Source organism: Nannospalax galili, unplaced genomic scaffold, assembly GCF_000622305.1.
Source record: "Nannospalax galili isolate Female #2095 unplaced genomic scaffold, S.galili_v1.0 scaffold441, whole genome shotgun sequence".
Lineage (NCBI taxonomy): Eukaryota > Metazoa > Chordata > Mammalia > Rodentia > Spalacidae > Nannospalax > Nannospalax galili.
This window is the reverse complement of record NW_008348089.1, coordinates 1,554,496-1,575,928: the sequence shown is the minus strand read 5'-3', so window position 1 is coordinate 1,575,928 and position 21,433 is coordinate 1,554,496. Positions and strand designations below refer to the sequence as shown.

The following is a 21,433-nucleotide window of genomic DNA, read 5'->3' as shown; positions in this document are numbered from 1 at the left end:
GGTGATTCCAATGTTTAGGCAAGTAAGGGGTCAAGGCTTAGCTTGACCAAGAGCTGCTCCTTTATTGGAGATGGGCTGGGACTTTCTTCTCCTCAGGGGCTAGCCAAACAAGGGTTAGCAACACCAGAAGAATCATGGCTTTGCTCACAGAAACAGAGAAGGGAAAAGGCTAGGGTGGGCAGCCAGAATTCCTATCCTACAGTGATCTTGGAGTACACTTTATTTTGCATTCTGCTCCCTTTACCCAATTGTGTAACGTTGGATATATTTTTAAACTAATATTTCTTCATCTGTAAACTGAGAATAACCTTAGAAAATCTGCAGTATTACTTAACAATTAGATGGAAAAAAAAAGTTTTGAAATGTTCTTAGCCAAAGGGAACACAGCACTGCAGTGGGAGCAGACTGTGACAGCAGAAGGGAGTGGAGGCCAGGGACCAGGAGCCAGGGGCCACTGCCACTGCTGGAGCTGGGATTGTTATTATGCCACCCTAGAGGAGAGTGGAGCAGATCACAGGACCTTCCTGTAGCTACCCTTGAGGAGTGCCTCGGGAGCTTTTAAAGCACCAGTGCCTGGCATTGCCGAATCAGGAAAATGAGGCTTTCTGGTAGTGGGCACCAGGTATCAGTATTTATTAAAAAGTTCCCCAGGAAACTTGAATGGACAAGCAGGTTGAAATCTAGAGATTTATAAATTAGGATGGGATAAGGGAAATGTTTCCTTTGCTTCTTTTCATCTCCTGTTCTGAATGAACTGATTGAATTCCTGCACGTAGCCCCGGCAAAGGAAGGTTTTTTCAACCAGCTTGGATGATTCCATGCTTGCTTTATGCCAGATAAGCTCCTATAGCCCCTCTAACTACTCAGTCATTTCACAAGTTACTCTGTGGCTCACAAGAAGGAATTAATTAGAAATGCCCAGGTGCCTCCTTACAAAACTTTTATTCCTATTTACTGTGCTTATTTTTAGTTTCCTATATGTGGACTGTGCAGTTCATTCTCCCAGTTTATAGAAAGTGTGTTTTCCATTAGCCACAATACAAAACCAGTTACGGGTGTGCTGTGTAGAAACCTGCCGAAATATTCTCCTAGCTTTCGAGGGCTTCCCTAAGAGTTGTAATTTTTAGGTGCATTGTTTACTAGTCCGTGGGTATGTTTTGTCATATGTTGAAAGATCACACTGGCTATAAAAATAAGATGGTGAGTAAAACCCCAGAAAAGCTACAAACATCTGTAAGAGTTTTCTAGTGCTTGTTAGAGGGAGGCTCAGTACATGTTGATTGTGTGCAGCTGGTGATACATGTGCTCTCACAAACAGGGCCATTAAAAGGAGCTGTTAGATATACGGCCAGTTGTCCTGTGGGCTATAGATCCTCCCTGTTAGCTGCATGTGACAGGAACCTGAGGGGCCAAACTCACAAACCCTCCTCCTAATCTCAGCTCTGGTTCTGTTGCAAATTTGATATTTTGTGGAACCCAGTAGTAATCTTTTGGCCACAAAACAGTCTCACTAAAGAAACAGAAGTTTGAATCTTCCACACTGAGGGCACAGATCAGGATTGACCTGTGATTGGTGGTTATGTTCATTGAAGGTCACAGAGGAGCTGTCGTGTAAAGTGCCACTGGACTCACAAATGCTGGCCCAGTTGTCCAGACACCCTGTCCTACAAGAGTGCCAGTATCCCTTGCTCCAGACACCAGCAAACACCCAGACATGCAGACCTTGGATTTGGAAATCTGCTCACCAGGGGGAGGTTTTCTGGCTGACAACAAGTCCATCACCAGAGCGTGGGGTCATTGCTGAGCAGCTGAGATAACATGATGTTTACAAAGTGCATCTGCCTGGCATCCAACATGGTTCTCCTAGGCTGAGAACGACATGGCTTTAGAAAAAACTGTGATGTTTCAAGTCTTAGAATAACATGAAAGCAGTATTTTAAGTCTTTCAACTTTTTATAAGGAAATTTCAAGTTTATAGAAGCAGAGAGAATAGACTAATGAATCCCCATGTATCCTCAGCCAAGTCAAAAAAGTATTGTTTTGCCAACACTATGTAATTCAAGGCTTTGGGTATAATTTTGGTTGCAAGTATTGTTCACATAAAGGTGTTAGAATTTGTTCTCAATGGTGATAAAATCAATTCATAGACATCCTGTGAGCAAAGATAGTTTTATTCTAGGTTCATACAATTTAAAGCGTGGCTCACAAGCCAGTGGCAACTCACCAACTCTTTATCTCTGGTCTGTGATAGGTGGAGAAATGATGAGTGTCACAAGATTATTGACACTGTGGGGATGTTCAAGGGCATGACAGATGGTTGATTTTTCATTGTATTTTCTAAAAGTTCCACTCTGAGATGCTGCAAGAACTTAGACAGTGATATTTCAGTACAAATAGCTTGAACAGTACTGCACAATACTTCTGTGTTCTGCCCCTCCCCCCCAAGCAGATGCCTGGAGATATTTTGGATTGTCACAATGGAAGTGGGAGGAAAGGTAGGGAAGGGTATGCTACTGACATCTAGTGGATCCTGAGGACAGTCTCTGCACCCAAGTGTTACTTGGGCCTAAATTTCAAGTGCCCAGATGAAGGAAGCCTGCCCTAAACCAATGTGCTTTAGGCTGCTTTGGGCCTTGTTTGCAGAAGGGTTGTCAGATGAGTCTTGCCATGGTACAATCTGGAAAGAGTCAACCTGGTTACTTGTGGCCTTCACACTGTAGGATCCATATAGCACCCTGACAAGGGTTGACAAGGTGCCACTTCCACATGTGCTATACTTTGCACCTTGTCTAACAATCATCCATGCTGGGGTGGCTGAGAAAATGGGAAGCTAGAAATTCTCTGTGTGTAGAAAGTTCGTATTAGGAAATTCATATCAATTTCAAGCTCCATGGATTTTTAAAAACTGTTTTATGTATTATTTTTATTTTATGTATATGAGTGTATTGCCTGCAAGTATGTAAATTCACCCATGCTATGCAATGCCCAAAATGGTCAGTAAAGGGCATCAGATCCCCTGGAACTGGAGTTACTGAAGGTTGTTAGCTGCTATGTGAGTGTTGGATTTGAACCTGGGTACTCTGCAAGAGCAGCCAATGCTTTTAACTGCTGAGCCATCTCTCTAGTCTAGTTCATAGATTTTTAAGTATATTTATTTATATGTGTGTGAGAGAGAGATAGAAAGAGAGAGAGAGAGAGAGAGGGGGGGGAGAGAAGAGGGAGAGAGAAGAGAGGAAGAAAAGGGGGCAGGTCAGAGAACAACTTGTGGGAGAGTGTTCTGGGAATGGAACTCAGGGCATCAGGCTTGATGGCAAGTGCCATCTTGTTGGCTATTTGTCAGGGCAATTTTATGCTTCTCTCTCTCTCTCCTTAAAAATATTTACTTATTAATTTATTACTTATTTTTGTGACAGAGTCTCATATAGTCCAGGATGGCCTTAACCTCTCTTCGTGGCTGAGAATGACCTTGAACTCCTTCTTTAGCCACCTGTCTCCACCTCCCAAGTGCTGAGATTCTGAGTATGTGCCATCATGAACCCAGACAATTTTTAAGAGATACTTTTAAATTTAGAAATAAGAAATAGGGCTGGGGAGATGTATCAATCTCAGTGTATAAAGTACTTGCTGTGTAAGTGGGAGGACCAGAGATCAGATCTCCAGCTCCCACCTAAAATCCAGGGAAGGCATGGTAGCCTCCTAGCCCTTCAGGAGACAGAAATCAGAGCAGAATAGCAGGGCAAGCTAGCTAGTTAGACTAGCCAGAATTGGTGAGCTTTAGGGTCAGCAAGAGACACTGCCTCTTCAGTGGAGAGCTATTAAGGAAGACACCATCGTCATGCTCTGGCCTCCACACGCATGTGTGCACATGTGCACACACATTCATGCATGCACTTCAAAACAAGCACACACACACATACACACACGCGCGTGCACAGGCAAAGAATCTAAAATTAATGTTTTCTTCTAGTCTTGCACATATGCATGGATTCTTCTCCACAGCCAGGGTAGGGCTATGAAATACTTGGAAATGCTCATTGAAGGGTTTCCACAGTTCCCAGAGAGTATAGGACAGACCTCCCTAGCATCTGGTGTCATGCGTACCCTGTAGCATTCAGCCTATCCTCTTACTGTCCACCTGTGCTTGGCTTCTGAGGATTGATGTTTCTGCAATGAAGCTCATTAGCAGTAATGAGAAGTTAGTAAGGAAGAGAGGCAAGGTTCCTTCTTTAGGAAAAGTATATAGATTTTCTTCTCTTGCATTTTGAAGGGGCATCTGGCTGCTTGGCTTCGCATGTCATTTAAGAGCCTTCTTGAGGCAGGAATTTCCCAGTACTTGCTTTCATACTGTTCCCTATAAACTGGAATCTTTTAAGGGTGAGCAGTGGTGATCATTCCAAGAAGCATTATGGAGTCTCACAACTGTCTTTCTGGAGCTACATCCTTTCCAAGAGACATATGGAGTCTTTGTATAATATCTAGGGATAAAGAAGAGAGACAGACACTTGAAGAGCAAATGCAGCTGCTTTTTCCAGACTTAGCTATGGGCTAAGGACTCAGGGAGCTTTCCTCTCTAGACTGACATAGAAAGGTGATTGTGGGGGCTTCTGTGAGTCTCTCTCAGGGCAAAACCACAGGAAGCTACCTGTCTTCAAATGCTTCTAAGCAGAGTAGTCCAGGCAGATGGGAAAGCCCTTAATCAAATGGACCCCTTTTTATTCTGTGGCTCTCGAACTTCTTCAGTTGGGGGGACCTTTTTAACATGGTAAATTTCACCCTTTTCTTTTCAGTCAAAACACATATGGAAACTCATGATTGTGATTCTTACTTGTAGTGTAGTGTTTTAACTTCAATTACATTTGCAAATGAATCATACTAAATTAGTCTACAATAGTATTTGTAAATATTTTAAAAATCTCAGTATGTGAGTGTTGATTATTTTTTCAGTCTTAGCCAATTTTGGGTGTACATTTTGAGTGTATGTGTGTGGTGTATGCATGCGCGTACACATGTTTCAGGGTGTACAGTTCTGGAGCATCCAGTGAGTGGGGAGCTTGAGTTGGATGAATGGATGCAGCACCTGTTATGTGCTTCCCAGGGTTGCTGCTTGAATCAGGTTTATAATGTTGTTCAGGATTTAGGGCAGAATGGAGTCACATCCCACCACAATGCTGGGGACTCCAGAAAGGCTATGCCCAAAAAGATAAGAAGGACCAGACATAATCTGCCCTTTGCAAAGTCAATGCTTGGGATATATGACTGTTTTGAGTTAACTTCTGGCTAAGGAAGTTGTTCTCGCTAGTATTTATGGCATTAGTCCATTCCTGAAGTATGTTTGGTGTTCAGACTTAAAGTATTTGCTTGACCAGAAAACCCTAAGGCAAGTAATAAACTTCAAAGAGCATTTTAGATTATCTGACAGAAGCAAATTCAAAGACTAGATGAACTTATCCTTTACCCAGAAGATCACAGGATTTTAACAGCTAGAGACTACCAAAAGTGAGTTTACAATTGCAAATTACAGAAACATACAAGGAGGTAAAAGGGAGACAGATAGCTAATTAGACTTCTTTAAAACTTAATATAATGATTTATCACATGATAAAATGTATTCATGCCTAGAATATTTTTTGTTTTGCTGTGGTTTTGGGTTTTTTCCTTGTTTGCTTGTTCTGTGAGACAGGGTCTCCCTGTAGCTCCAGCTGGCTTTGGAACTCACTATGTAGACCAGGTTGGCCTTGATCTCACAGAGATCCCCCTGCCTCTGACTCCCAAGTGCTAGGATTAAAGGCATGTGCCACCATGCCAGCTCATTTAGAGTGTTTTTAAATAGTCTTAAATAATGAGTTAAAAAGTAAGATCATTATCAAAAAATTAAATGGAATTGGGGAAACAGCAAATTAAAATTTCTAGAAATTAAAAATATGTTAACAGAAATAAATTTTTTTATTAAATAACACATTATGTTCAAAACAGTTGGTGAACAATTCTTAAAAATGATATAAAACACAACACAAAGGCATGGAAATTGTAAAAAGATTAAAAAATGAAGAGTAAAATGTAGGGAGACAAAACTTAAACTTCATTGATATAATATTTGGATCACAAAGAAATGTACTATATTAAAAGAGTCTAATTCCATTCTCTTTATGGGTCATTTGTTTTTACTTATTTATTTTAAATTATTTTTATTTTATGTGTATATGTGTATGAGCGTATTGCCTGCATGTGTATAAGCGTACTCCTGTTATGCAGTGCCCGAGGAGGTCAGAAGACCGTGTCTGGATCCCCTGGAGCTGGAGTTATGGACCTTTGTTAGCTGTTGTTGTGAGTGCTGGGACTCCAACCCAGATCCTCTGCAAGAGCAGCCAGTGCTCTTAACCACTGAGCCATCTCTCCAGCCCCATAAGTCATTTCTTACATAGACTGGTAGCAAACAATGATTATATCATGCACATTAATTTTTAAATATTTTGATATTTTTATTTTATGAGTATTTTTCCAGTGCTCACAGAGATCAGAAGAGGGCATCAAATCCCTGGATCTGGAGTTATGGACAGTTGTTAGTCGCTATGTGGGTGCTGGGAACCAAACCTGGATCCTCTGCAAGAGCAGCCAGTGGTCTTAACCACTGAGCCATCTCTCCAGCCCCATGCAGATTAATTTTGAAAACTTTTTGCTATATTACAACAGCATGAATTTTAAGGTAAAAATGAGTGACTACTGATAAAGGTAACTTCAAATGAGAAAAGGTCCTGTTTTCTAAGAATATAATACAGATAGTCCTTGGATTAATGATGGATCGATGTTATCATGGCAAAACTTACATGTATTTAATAGGACCACACCTAAAATTTTGGGTTTGGGTCTTTTCCTCTGGTGGTTCAGATCATCCTGATGCTGCACAGTGGCAGTTGCAGCAGCTCTGTAGATTGCATCAGCCAGTGATCGCTGAGCAGAACAGCCAGCACCCAAGGTGTTTTGTGCTGCTAAGCTAAATGTTTGGTAGGTTGGACATTTAAAATGACACACTTTCAACTTATGAAGTTGTGATAAACCTACTGGACTACAGTCCCATAGTTATCTGGGTAGCACCTGAAATGCTCTTATGAGAGTTTCAAAATATTTAAGAGAGTGATAAGATGATAAGTTACAAGAAGGCACTGGAAAGTGAAATGAAAATAGTTTATTAAAATTGTAGAGCCATTTGGCTATTCTTAAACTTGGACCTGCAGCCTCCCCTTCTAGATACTTCTCCATTGGACCATTGCTCTCAAATGTGTTCATGTATACATGTGCAAGATTATTCATAGTAAAGTTATGTGCAAGGGTGAGAAATTGAGGAAGTTAATTATCTGTCACTGGAGACTATATTTAAGTGAATTGTGGTATATCCCTTGACTAAAAGACAGCACGAGGAAGTAGAAGCTGTATGTATTCACACAATTAAAGTGAGGACTTAGAAGCCCATGAAGACAATGAAGAATGCTTCCAGAGAACACACACACAAAATTACATAGAGCATGGTACTCTTTCCACACTTTCCAAGGTCAAAATAAATATCTTCCTTAGGAATCCATCATGCACATGTGGTAGAAATATAGAGAAAGCCAAGGGGCAAGCAGTAAAGCATTCATCCTTGCAGAGGTTGGAAGGTGCTCTGGGGAGGAAGTTGTGGCTACCAGCAGGTATACTTGCACCGAGAATGTTTGACTCCTTCAGATAACTAGATTGTATGCCTAGCTTGTTACTTACAGAACTATTTTGTGGGCCTGGAAAACATTGTATTTTAAGGCAAAATATAAATATGTTCTCAAGAGAGGAAATCAAAGATGCAATCCTCAAAACAGTGTTTATAATAATAATGATAAAGGTACATTTGAAAAAACATCTCGTTGCAAGTTTCCTTAAATCTAAACAGATATTTTCATTGATGTACTGAGTAGTATCCTGCCAGCTATTTGAAAAGAAGGTTAGTTAATTTATTTCACAGTTCAGGGCAGGCTCAAAATATGTTGGTAGCTTAAGTTCCCAGTAGCAAAGATGACTGAGAAATTTTGAGCTTTTTCTGCTCCTTTTGAGATGTATACTTAAGAGTAAAGCAATAAAAGCCTCACTTCAGAATATTAAAGTTTATACAGAAAAAGAAAATCTGTATCATTCAAAGTTGAGTCCTAGCTTTCTTAATTTATCTTCAAACTTACTTGGTTCTGAAGAATTCAGTCTCCTAAGGCCAAATAACTTGCACTGTCTATCTAATGGGTCCTCAGCTTTCTTAGCTGACAGTGTTCAAAGTAATCCATTAAATTTTATGGCTTTCTTGGCTAAAAGAAACAACTGAAAGTTGCATCACAGTGCCAACTCTACAGCCAGCTTTGCAAAGATAATAATTCTGAAGGAAATGTACCACCATCTTGTACTGCTACCTTCATCTAGGAGATTAGTGTCCAGAAGTGAAGATTATTACAGTCTTGTAAAATGTCGAAGTAACTCATCTCACCCCAGTGCATTTGCTGCAGCACACTGCATGCTGTGAAGAGCCCATCTTCCCCCTGAGAGCTCACCTTTCCAAGGGCGCTCTGAGCTGCTGACCCACTGACCGTGGTGCTCTTTTCCTTGTTCACAGGAGAAGCCATACCAGTGCTCAGAGTGCAGCAAGGCCTTCAGCCAGAAGAGGGGCCTGGATGAGCACAAGCGGACACACACTGGGGAAAAGCCTTTTCAGTGTGACGTGAGTAGGGATTCTCTTTTCTTTCCCTAAGACCTTCCAGCAGTAGGGGGTAGGCCACTGTGCATATGCCTGTTTGTTTTGTGTGTCTGTAAGTGCCTTGTGCTTGTTAATGCTTCGTGAGATTTTTCTCTACAACCCTCCACCCATTCATGCATGGAGCTGTTCTTCCAGTATAAATCCATAATGTTTTGACATAATTTTCAGGTACCTTCCTAAGTCTTTGACAAATTGGTGACAGTTGAACCAAGGAGTTAGCTTGTGATAGATGTTATTACTTATTTTGTTAAATCCAAACAGCAAATTTCCAAAATACATGTATAAATTCCTTTAGGCTAAATAATGTTACTTAGGACATTTGAATTGAAATTGAATAATTGTATCTGCCTATTTCTATTATTTTTTTAAATTATTTATTTAATAACCAAACACTTAGAAGAAGCATTTCATTGAGCCTTTCTGCAAGGAACAATATATTCTAAAACGAAATGAAGATCTTTTTAAAAGGTTAAAAACCTCATTCAATTTTATGTTTTATAGGGCTTATACTGAGTTCAATATTGTATAACTGTATTAATTCAACTATGAACCTAGAAACTTGCACCCACTTGTGAAAGAGATGTACTCTTGCTCTGGAGTATATTTGTTACTGAATGTGTTAAAGCTGTAGTGAAATGCTTCTTCTAATCATGTAGTTATTAAAAATTTTTTAAATAATGATTAAAAAATAATTTTTAAAGCTAAAACTACTAGTTTTAATTTTAATATGATCATCCATTGATCTAACAGGGGAAAGCAATTTCTCAACCAATGGTAGTATTCTTTCAGAAGGTTGACAGATGTCAGAGAATTGACTTACTCGTGTGGTCAAGAAAGCACCAGCATACTTATTTCTAACACATGAATATCAAAAAGAGTATTAATGCATTTAACAAAAAGAGAAAATTAAAGCCATAATGTATGTAATAGCACACTACAAATTCTCCGTAAATGTTGAAGGCAACTCAGGTAAGTGGGCATGTTCCAATGGGTGACATGTGGGACAAGGGGTCCCCATGGGAGGAAAATTTACAGACACAAGATGCTTTCTTGTCCTTCTGTGTTGCTATAATGCTATTCCTGGTGGTCCTGCTCATGCAAATACTATGCACATTCAGAAAACCCAGTGCAGAGATTGGATATGCACAGGTAACGCTCTGCCCTAAATTTGAGGCAGCTTAACAATTTCACTGAGTTACAGTAATTTCTGCTTTTATGGGCAACACTTTTCATAAAAGCAAAACCTATTTAAATAACTATTGCAGGCCTAAAATTCTCTGTCAGGGGTATATGGACACCTTCCTGCTGTCACAGTCAACCCCTCTTTTATAGATGCTCAATATTTTTATTGAACACTTCCTTAGGTAAAGCGAACTATGATGTGATATTTTCTAAGCTATAATTTACCACTGCAAAACTCTGCAGTTATCATCTACAGCAGGGGCATCTCTCAAGTAAAGATTCACCTTTCTAAGTGCCTCCTAAACTTCCCTGACCCACAGCCCACTTAACAGAGCCCTGGCTATCATTGATTCAAAATCTTGTTCTCTTAACTTATAGCTTACTCATCTGTCTCCCTCCCCTCTCTAGCTAGACAGCTCCCAAATCCCTTACTTCCTCTCAGTTCACACTGGCAGTGGAGTCCTCACCCCTTCTCAGCACATCAGATGCCCAATATGTGTGTTCCCATCCAGTGCCTCCACCAAAGTGACTTTTTGAGGTGTCTAAAATTATTCTATTATTTATTTATTTATTATTTATTTATTTATTATCTATTTATTGTGCATGAGTATGTTTGCGTACATACGTGAGCATGTGTGTGCCACAGAGTAGGTGTGGAGATCAGAAGACAATGTGTGGGAGTTGGTTCTCTTCTTCCACCATGTAGGTGGATCCCAGGGATCAAACTCAGGTCCTAAGTTTTTTTTTGTGGCAAATGCCTTTACCAGTTGAGTCATCTCACCAGCCTTGAAGTGTTTGCATTAACATAAAAATTAACCTCTTTAAAATGTAGAGTTCAGGGGCTGGAGAGATGGCTCAGCAGTTAAGAGCTCTGACTGCTCTTGCAGAGGACTCAGTTCGATTCCCAGCACCCACCTGGCGGCTGTGAACCCTCCTTAACTCCAGTTCAGGAATCCGAAACCCTCTTCTGACCTCCGCAGCATTGCATAACACAGGTGCACTCACATACATGCAGGCAATGCACTCATACACATAAAATAAAAATAATAAATAAAATATGTTTTAAAATGTAGAGTTCAGTGTCTTTTAGTACACTGACATAGTTCTATAATCACCACATTCATCTGGTTTCAAAGCATTTCTCTTTGCAACAAAATAAAAATCCAACTACATTAAACTGTTATTCCCTACTCTTCCAGACCTGACAGTCACTAATCTGATTTAACTTTTATGGCTTAATCTCTCCTGGATTGTTCATATGAATGAATTTTTGCAATCACTAGCCTTTGAGACTGCCTTGTTTTATTTAGCATGTCTTCAAGGTTCATTCACACTGCACCATGTTTCAGCAGACCCCTTTATTGTGTTTATATACCACGATTTGCCTGTCCATTCACCCATAGAGAGATACTTGGGTGATTATGCCTTTTGGCTATTTTTACCTGTCGATGTGGCAGATTGTTTGAGTACCTGTTTTCATTTCTCTGGGCACATCCATAGGTCTAGTAGTAATTCTGTGCTTGCTCTTAAAGTAACACCATCCAGTTAGGCAGAGAAGCCGAATGAAGTATTTTTTATTATTCTTGACATTGTATGAGGATTCCATTTTTTCCCATCCTTGCACACTTCCAGGTTTGGTTTAGTTTTATTTTCAAAATGATAGTCATTTTGCTAAGTGTGAAGTATCTCATTGTGGTTTTGATTTGCTTCATCCCAAGTACAAATATTTTATCTGACTCTTTAAGTGGTTTTTTCTTCCTGGTATCTTTCCATGCACAAAAAAAAAATTGATGTTAAGTCTACTGTATATATATTTTTTCTGAATTTTATCATATATTTGATGTTATGTCTAAAATCTATTGCCCAATCTAAGGACCTTTTGTTCTTTTCTAATGCTTTTATTGATTTAGCTCTTATATTTAGGTTTTTGATTCATTTTAAGTTAATTTTTTTACATGATATGAATTAGGGATCCATTCTTTTTCAACCTTTTACTTCTGGGTACAGTGTTGCTTGTGAGTTTTTGTCTTTTTTTTTTTTTTCTTTTTCTTTTTTTTTTTTTCAGAGCTGAGGACCGAACCCAGGGCCTTGCGCTTGTTAGGCAAGCGCTTTACCACTGAGCTAAATCCCCAACCCCTCTTGTGAGTTTTTAAACAGGCACACTTCATTATGTTGAGGAACTACTCTTATCTTCTAGTTTTCTGAGTGGGTACTTTTGTTGTTTTATGTTTGTTTTTTAAGTCAAGACATGGTGCTGGATTTTGTCAGCTGCCTTTTCTACATCTGTCTAAGTGGCCATACTTGTATTGTTTTTGTTCTACTAACAGGATGCTTTCCTCTGTTTGATTTTATCTGAACTGCTCTTGTAGTCCTGACATAAATCCTCTTTGGTCATGTCGAGGGCCCTTGCAACAGACTGTTGCATTCAACTTGGTTGGTTTTCATTTGTTTGTGTACTTTTATATCTTAATTAATAAACATTGACCTGTTTTTTTTTTTTTTTAATATCTTGGTCTGTCTTTGTCTGTCTGCTAACCTCACAGAGGTTATAACTCCAAGCCAAAGAAAGACTACAGTCAGCTCTTCTTTAAATATTTGATAGGGGGTTGGAGAGATGGCTCAGCAGTCAAGAACACTGAATGTTCTTGCAGAAGACACAGGTTCAAATTCCAGCACCCACATGGCAGCTAACAACTGTCCGTAACTCCAGTTCCAGGGGATCCAACAGCCTCTTCTGTCCTCCGTGGGCATTGCATGACACCGGTGCACTTACCTACATGCAGGCAATACATGCATACACATAAAAATATAAAAAACAATAAACTATTTTAAATGTTTGTTAGAATTCATCTGTGAGATCTTCTGGTCCCAAATTTTCCTTTATCAAGATTATTTTTATTTGAAGCAACGTCTTTGTTTTTCACAGGTCTGTTGAGTTTTCCTACTTCTTTTTAAGTAACTTTGATAACATATTTTAAGAATTTTTTTCCCATTTCATTTGGTTATCTAATGTTACCACACACTTGTCTATAGTGTTTATTCTCTTATAATTTTTTTTTTTTTTAATTTCTGCAGGTTTGGTAGTCATAGCCAAAGGTGATTTTTTTTCACTGTAAATGCAACCATGTGCTTCTTCTTAGTAGTAACTGCTGACAAACTGTAAGACAAAATCCTGTGCCTGTGCCCTCCTCTCCAGGATCTGTGTCTGTGCCCTCCTCCCTGAGATCCATGCCTGTGTCCTCCTTCTTTGACTTCCTTGATGTGCTTCCTACCATCTGTCCGCTCTGATCACCTGTGCCTTCACAGCTTCTGCTTCCTCTTCCTTGAACGTCTTTCCCCTCTCAGTCTTTCTCAGTTTTACTTACTTCTTTGTTTGGTTGATTATTACCTTGTTGTTTTGAGACAAGATTGCACTCTGTAGCCCAAGCTGTCCTGGTACTCGGTTTATAGATTGGGCTGACTTCAAACTTGCAGCAGTCTTCCGGCCTCCGCCCTCCAGTGCTGGGATTATTGCTCCACCATGCCTCACCCCTGGGAGGAGGGTCTCCATGCCTGCTTCTGTGCTTCTTACAGCCTCTGTTCAAATTACTTTCCCTCTATTCTCCATCACCCTGCTAACCCTCACCTCATAGTCTTCTTCATGTCACTTGTGTTTATCCAAAATATTGTTTGCTTAGTTTATTTATTTGGGGGAGTGCCTTTGCACATGTGGTGGTCAGAGGACAATTGGGGGACTTGGTTCTGTATTCTACCATGTGGGCCCTGGGGATCAAATCACATCTACCAACTTGGCAGCCTCTACCTACTGAGCCATCCTGTATGATCTTTTTATTTTTTATTTTTTATGTGCTGTAAGTTCTATGACAGTAGGAGTTTTCCCTTATATTTTTGTGTCTTCAAGCTTAGAACAGTCTCTCATATAAAAAGTATGCAGTGACTATTCTGAAGAATGAAGACACACATGAATGAACCACTGTCTTAGTCCATGACCAAATCAGTTCCGACTTAGAAAGCAGTCATAGTGTCAGCATCCCTGACACTAGCTTCCCACTCTCTAACTTCATAACTAAAGGATACATGTCTCAGTCTCCTTTTAAAACTCTTGATGGAATTCTACTTTTATAATTATCCAGATCTTCAGAATTCATTTCCAACCTTCAACTCTAGCTTCTTTGCAAATTGTTTCTCTAATGATTTCTAAATCATTTTTACTTCCCCAAATAAGCCATGTTTACACATCCTCTCTCTGCAGTACCTGCACCTCCTAGAAGGTGCTGCTCCTCCACCCCTGCCATGTGCTTCCTTCTGTATCTGGGTTTTGTGCTACCATGTCCTTAAAGCTTGATCTGTCTCTTCTGGCCATTGAGTGTGTTCATTTTTATGCCTCTCTTGGCACAATGTCTATCTCATTTAAGTATTTCTCTCATACTGTTGACTCCAAAAGGACAAGATAATGTATTCCTTGACATTTTTAACTCAAGGGGTATGTACACTCTATGAATGCTTGTTAACTGAAAATGTGTAGAATTTCCATTTCCAACTCTGACTGTACTTCCTGTTCATTATCTATTTTTAAGACTTATTTTTGTTATTTTTCATTTTGTGTGTATGTGTATGTGAGTCTATATGGATGTGCCTGAGGAAGCCAGAGGCATCAGCTACCCCTGGAGCTGGAGTTACAGGCCTTTGTGAGCCACGAGGCATGGGAGTAACAATGCTCTCTGCAAGAGCAGGACATGCTCTTAACGACTGGGCCATTTTCTCAGCTCTCTGTTAAATATCTTATTTCATTTATTTTAAAAACAAAATTGTTCTATGCTGTATCCTAGAGTAATAATAAAAACTACAGATTTCCCATTCTTTGGCATTTGAATGAATACTAAATCGGGCAGGGTGTAATAATCACAGTGAGAAGAAAAGGAAGCATACAATCTGTGATGTTTGAACTTTTTCTTGTTCTCTTCTCTTCAGCAAGACGTACATGTCCTCACATTGGGCTCATTAATTCTAAATATCATTTGGAGTGCTTTAATGGCTACCCTTAAGCTCATGAATGCAAAGCTTTTCATGTCTAGGTAGTCAGCTTCACAACTGTGACATCAGGTTCTCTCCTGACATCTAATCCCCCACACCGGCCCCATTCAACAATCTGTTGGATCGTTCCTGTCTCCTCTCCTGTGTGGATCTTCTGGATTTCCTTAATTCTCAGCCATTATCTATGATTTCAGTGTCTTGCTCGGCTTCCTTTCCATTTTCCCCAGCTTGCCATTGCTGTAATTTCCCCACGGAACCTGTAGTTTGTCATTTGCTATCCCTACCTTTGCAATGATGAGCTGAAATATCTGGGAACCTGATTTATATTTTCAAAGTCACTTTTGTTCTGTAAAACGGTATGATACAGACAAATGGGAAAAGTACAGTCAGCTCACATATCTCTGTTTAAAGTGAAAGCCTTCGCTTGACACTGGAAATTTGTCCTTAGGAAGTAGTATAGACTCAGCCCAGACTGTCTGGCTTCACTTCTGGAAATCACTTTCTGCTGCTGTGAACTTGGGAGATCTGACTAACCTTCTGTGTCTCCATTTCCCTCTAAAAATGAGGATAATAGTACTAATGTCTCTTTAAAGTGCGCTTGCGAGAACTGAATGAACTAATGTGCAGAATTTACTAAGAACGATCCCCACTAATAGCGAAGGCCAAGCTGGACTCAGAATGGATGAGTGAACCAGGTATCACCTCCCCTTCACGGTAGAGCTCACTGTGGCATATAATACTAAACAAATACCTGTGATAAATACTTAGTAACCATTTATGGTAAAGGCTAGAAAAGGAAGGTACAAAACCAAGAGGCTGTGAAACAACAGTTAAGAACGAATTCCCCATATTTATCTTGGTATTTATTTATCTCTTAAGCTTAAGATGAGAAGGAGTCAGTTATGGACTGAGAGCATTTCAGGAGAGGGAACAGCATAGTTGGTGGCTGCAAGGGTAAGGAGAATTGGAGAAGGGTGAGATGTCATGGAGAAAGGGGCGAGGTGTCCAGGTAGCACTGGCTAGAGAACGGAAGGGTTGCAGCCATTGAGAGTAATTTATCATGAATCTGATTTCAATAGTGAAGATATAAAAATGGTATCACATGGGGGCATGGTGATGTACACCTTTAGTTCCAGTACTCAGGAGGCTGACACAGGTGCATCTCTGTGAAATGGGGGCCAGACTAGTCTACATAGCAAGTTCCTGGACAGCTGGGGAGACCCTGCCTCAAAAAAATAAGTACCAGCTCTTTATGTTGACATTGGATTTAGAGCAATAGGACATGGCAAAATCCGAATCATCTGAATCATCAATTTAAAGTTATGTGTATAAAACAATTCAGTATTCCTTTCACTCTCAAGTATGTTTCATAAACCTATTCTTTAACTTCTTTGAAATCATTCCATAGTCTTTGGAGGTATTTTTAAATTGAATTTTTTTGCAGTTTTCATTCAATATAATTTGATGGTATTTGATCCCCACCATTAGCATCCTTCTCATTGCCCCCACCCGATTTAATGCACTCTATTATATATATATATATATATATATATAGAGAGAGAGAGAGAGAGAGAGAGAGAGAGAGAGGGGGGGGGAGAGCCTATAGAGTCTAATTTATGTCACCAAATGTCTTTCACTGTGGGTAACCTACTAAGAGTCACATCTTTGAAAGAGACTGACTCATCCCACTCAGTAACAATCGGTTGCTAATAATTCCTCAAGTAGAGTTGGGGTTTGTAATCTTCTTTCCCACATATATGTTGGGATTTTGTCTCATTTGAGCTTGCATGGGACTTGTTCATGGTGTCACAATTGCTGTGAGTTCATGGAAAATTGTTTCCTTGTGGTCATCTGCCACCTCTGGTCTTTCTGCTCCTTCTTCCCTAATGATCCCTGAGCCTTGAGAGGCAAGAGTTTAATACAGGTGTCCTATTCAGGGATAAGCACACTGCAGCCTCTTGTTCTCTGCACATTGCTTGGTTGTGGTTTTCTGTGTTAATCACTATCTCCTGCATAAGGAAGCTTCTCTGGTGAGAGTGAGAGATGCAGTAATCTATGGGTATAACAATGAGTCATTAGAAATCAGTTTAATACAGTATCTATTTAGCAGAATATTAGTATTCGGCTCTTACCTATGTCTTGTGACATGTCTAGCCTCAGATTCCTAGGCCTCATAACAGTGTCAGATGTGTGCTCCATTCTATGAAGAAGACCATAAATCTAATTAGAAAGTAGTTGGTTACTCCTGACCTTGCCAAGCCAGTTGTTGTAGTTTGCAGGATTTGCAGCTGAGTGAGGTTGGGTTAGCTATCCTGGGTTTTTGTATTTCTATATGAAATGTGAGATTATTTTTCCAATTTCTATGAGGAACTATATTGGAACTTTAATAGGTATTGCACTGAATTTGTAGATTGCTTTTGGTAGGATATCCATTTTCACAATATTAATCCTATGGATCCATGTGAATGGGAGGTCTTTCCATCTGCTGGTGTCTTCCTCAATCTCTTTCTTCATTGTCTTCAAGTTTTTATTGTACAAGTCCTTCACTTCCTTGCTTAGATTTATTCCAAGATATTTTATGGTTTTTGAAGCTGTGGTGAATGGGATCATTTCCCTGATTTCCTTCTTGTTATGTTTGTTGTTGGTATATAAGAAGGTTACTTATTTTTGAATGTTAATTTTATATCCTGCTACTTTGCTGAATTTATTTATTAGCTCTAGTTTTCTGGTAGAGTCTTGGGGTCTTTTATGTATAGAGTCATATCATCTGCAAATACAGATATTTTGGAATCTTCCTTTCCACATTGTTTCCCCTTTGTCTCCTTTGTCTTATTTCTCTAGCTAAGACTTCAAGTGCTATGTTGAACAGGAGTGGAGAGAGTGGACATCTTTGTCTTATTACTGATTTTAAGCTTTTGGGGGAAGGGATTTTCTCCATTTAGTATGATGCTGGCTGTGGGCTTGTGGCATATGCCCTTTATTATGTTGTGATATGTCTCCTACATTCCTGAATTCTCCATTAATATTATCATGAGTGAATGTTGGATTTTGCCAAAGGCCTTTTCAGCATCTAATGAGATGATCATGTGGTTTCTGTCTTTGAGTCTGTTTATGTGGTGGGTTACATGTATTGATTTAAATGTTGAAGCATCCATGCATCTCTGGGATGAAACCAACTTGATTTTTTTAAAAAAGAACATAAAATATATTCACATCAATTATCAAAATTCATTTCAGTCTGTGTTTTTTTTTTTTTTTTAGTCATGGTCTCAAGTCTATAGCTCTGATTTCACAGAGATCCTCATGCCTCTGCCTCCCAAGTGCTGTCATAAAAGGAATGTGCCACATGCCCTCCCCATATTCTTTGTGTGTGTGTGTGTGTGTGAGTGTGTGTGTGTGTGTGTCTTTCCTTCTTTTCTCTTCATTTTCACTATAGCCACTTGGCTTTTCATTTATTTAAAAGGTATAGAGTCTATGGGGCTGGAGAGTTGGGTCAGCAATTAAGAGCACTGATTGCTCTTGCAGAGGACCCAGCACTCCACATGGTGGCTAATAAAACCATCTGGAACTCCAGTTCCAGAGGATCCAACACCCTCTTCTCATCTCTGTATGCACTGCATGCCATCAGTGCACTTCACATATATGCAAACAAAAGACTCATACACATAATAAAAAATATATTTAAAAAAATTTAAGATGGGGCTAGAGAGATGACTCAGTGGTTACAAACACAGGCTGCTCTTGCAGAGGCCTCAGGTTCAATTCCCAACACCCATATGGTGGTTAACAACTGTCCATAACTCCAGTTCGAGGGGATTTGATGCCCTTTTCTGACCTCTGTGGGCATTGCACAACATGGATGCACTTACATTCATGAAGGCAAAATACTCGTACACGTCACATAAAAATAACTAAATTTTTAAAAATTTAGAGGTATAGCATCTAATTATGATAAACATGTTTATGAACTATTGACAAGAAAAATGACACTATCTATTATTAATTAAATGTAGCAAATTTATTCTGTGAAATTATCCTATATTTGCACAAATCATGTGTTTGCTCCAGAGTACCGCCACTCTTGAATAGTTACACCCCCTTTCAAATCCCTCTTTGCTGGTTAGCTCCCTCCTTAGTCTCATCTTTTCAGTGATGCTTCTTACTAGAGAAGATGAAAAAAATCTTAGCATTAATATTTATTGAATGTCTGCAATGTAAGACCAGCTTGCATAAACTTTTGATTACTTTATTTAATCATAGACTCCTATAAGGTACATACCATTATTGTGATTTCTTTGGCAGGGTACTGAAGTTTAAAGGGATACTTTGGGCATATAAACTTTTTGTTGGCTCTTCATCAAATACTTATTGAATACTTGCACTGCAGACCTTGTCCTACCCTTATGAAGTGTGAGTGCATAAAGCACACAGAGACCCTGTCTACCCGCCCACCAGATGACACTAGTAAATGGGTCAGTTGTAGTGGGTAAATACAGGGTTCCACTAGTAAGTCACCTGTAATGGGCCAGAGGGTAACAAGTACTGTGCAAAAAAATAGATTTGAAACACAGGAAAAAGGATAAAGGGAGATGTCAGAGTTTGGTTAACATTGGTTGATCAGGACAGACTCCTTTGGAAAGCACGGTGCCTCTCAAGCATGCTTGCCTTCTCCCTCAGTAACCTGGGCTTACATAGAAATCAGAATACATCATTGGATGACTCCCCTCCTGACAAGCCTCGAGGCTTACACCTTTCTGGTTTTTGTTGCAGTGAGAGGAAACCCTTCTTTTTCCATAAAAAGAAAGTACACATTTTTAATTTTCTTTCGTATTTTCACCAACTTTGCCTCATTCCAGCTTTCTTTAGAATGTTTCCTTTTTCATTTTCATTACACTTTGCATGGTGTTTCCATATGATTTAAGTAGACATTATTTTCAAACATTTATGCTTTTGAAGAATATATATGTGGAGATTTTGTAACATCAAACTGAATTTCATTCTGACTTCCCATTTGTGACTTAAATTATTATGACTTACTTGGATATTGTTATTATGCTATTTTTCATTTCCATGCTTTCTAATGGGGATGCTGGGCCAGGTGACAATGTAGCAGTACTTATGTGGTGTAAACTGCTTATAGTACTTAAACAAAATGTATACAACAGGGAAGAAGGAAATGAAATATTGAGCAATAAATATGATGATATTTAAATCATTGTTAGCCAGTCACACCATAAGTGGGACTAAATTAAAAGGGTAACTGTAAAAGAAAAAAGTCTTGTGTTATTTATGCCCTGTGGAGCAGCTGCAAATCATGTCACTTAAGAAGTTGTTATGAATTATAAATATATGCTGTTATGATAAGGAAGGTATGTTTCTAGGGAGCTATTTTTCTGGAGTGGTTTAAGTCCAGAGATGGGGAGAAGAGTGAGTGCTTGAGGATAGTGCAAATGATACAATTAAATGCAAATAACACTTGAGAACTGTTATAACTTCTTTGTCTATTAGTCTGTATGTTAAATTTCATTTATTCTGAGAGCCCACCAGCACACACTTGATAGCGGGAATTTTCATAATGTATATTATATAATGTGACAAATTGGCATACCATCAGTTTGCTCAGCAAAAATACGGTTGGCCTGTTTGGTTCTTTTCTAGGTTTGTGACTTGGCTTTTAGCCTGAAGAAAATGCTGATCCGACACAAGATGACGCACAATCCCAATCGTCCCATGGCAGAATGCCACTTTTGCCATAAGAAGTTTACAAGGAACGACTACCTCAAAGTGCACATGGACAATATCCACGGTGTGGCTGACAGCTAATGGTAGCTGCTCAGAAAAGCACCCTGCAGAAGGGCGACTAATATAAATCCCAGATTTTTCTCACCTCATCAGCTTAACAGAAATAAGTAAAAGTAACCCATTGATCTCACAGTCTTTATTAGCCTATCTTTGGAATTTATAGATAAATTTGCACAAAGAGAAATGTTACCAAAAAGTGATAGAAATATAAAACTGTAACTGTAGATTCTATTTGTGTTCTGACTGATAAAAACCAAGAAACGAGTCGTGGCTCTCAACTTTCTTTTATGAAACTTATTAACATATTTCCATGTTAGGCCTTTCCATTTATTGTTATTCTCGTGCGTGTGTGTGTGTGTGTGTGTGTGTGTGTGTGTGTCTGTCTGTCTGTCTGTCTGTCTGTCTGTCTGTGTGTCTGTGCCTGGGTGCCTGAAGGGGAGGGTGCTCACTTGCAAACACTGGTTATTGCAGGTGGTTATTACTAACTCAGACAGAGAGACCTTGTATTTTCAAAGTCTCAAACATGACAAGATATTCAATAAACAGACCAGGAGTTTATCTTATTTAATAGCTTTATTTAACAAATAATCTCAAAATAAAGGGATGTTTGAGAACTAAAGTTTCTAAAAAAATAGTGCTCGTATTAGACAA

At 39.2% G+C, this 21,433-nt stretch overlaps 1 protein-coding gene across 13 annotated transcripts in view; it reads left to right on the top strand.

Annotated features, from left to right (window-relative positions):
• The window catches only part of Prdm5 (PR/SET domain 5), a 198,093-nt gene extending 176,988 nt beyond the window's left edge, over positions 1-21,105 (top strand). For 12 of the 13 annotated variants that reach the window (XM_029569076.1, XM_029569074.1, XM_029569081.1 and 9 more), the window contains 2 exons: positions 8,624-8,728; positions 20,639-21,046. In XM_029569076.1, the coding sequence (XP_029424936.1) occupies positions 8,624-8,728; positions 20,639-20,803 (270 nt within the window). In that variant the 3' untranslated portion in view covers positions 20,804-21,046. Of the gene's footprint in view, positions 1-8,623; positions 8,729-20,638 lie in introns of all 13 variants that reach the window. The other variant, XM_017801001.2, reaches the window with a different exon arrangement.
• The last annotated feature ends 328 nt before the right edge of the window (positions 21,106-21,433 follow it).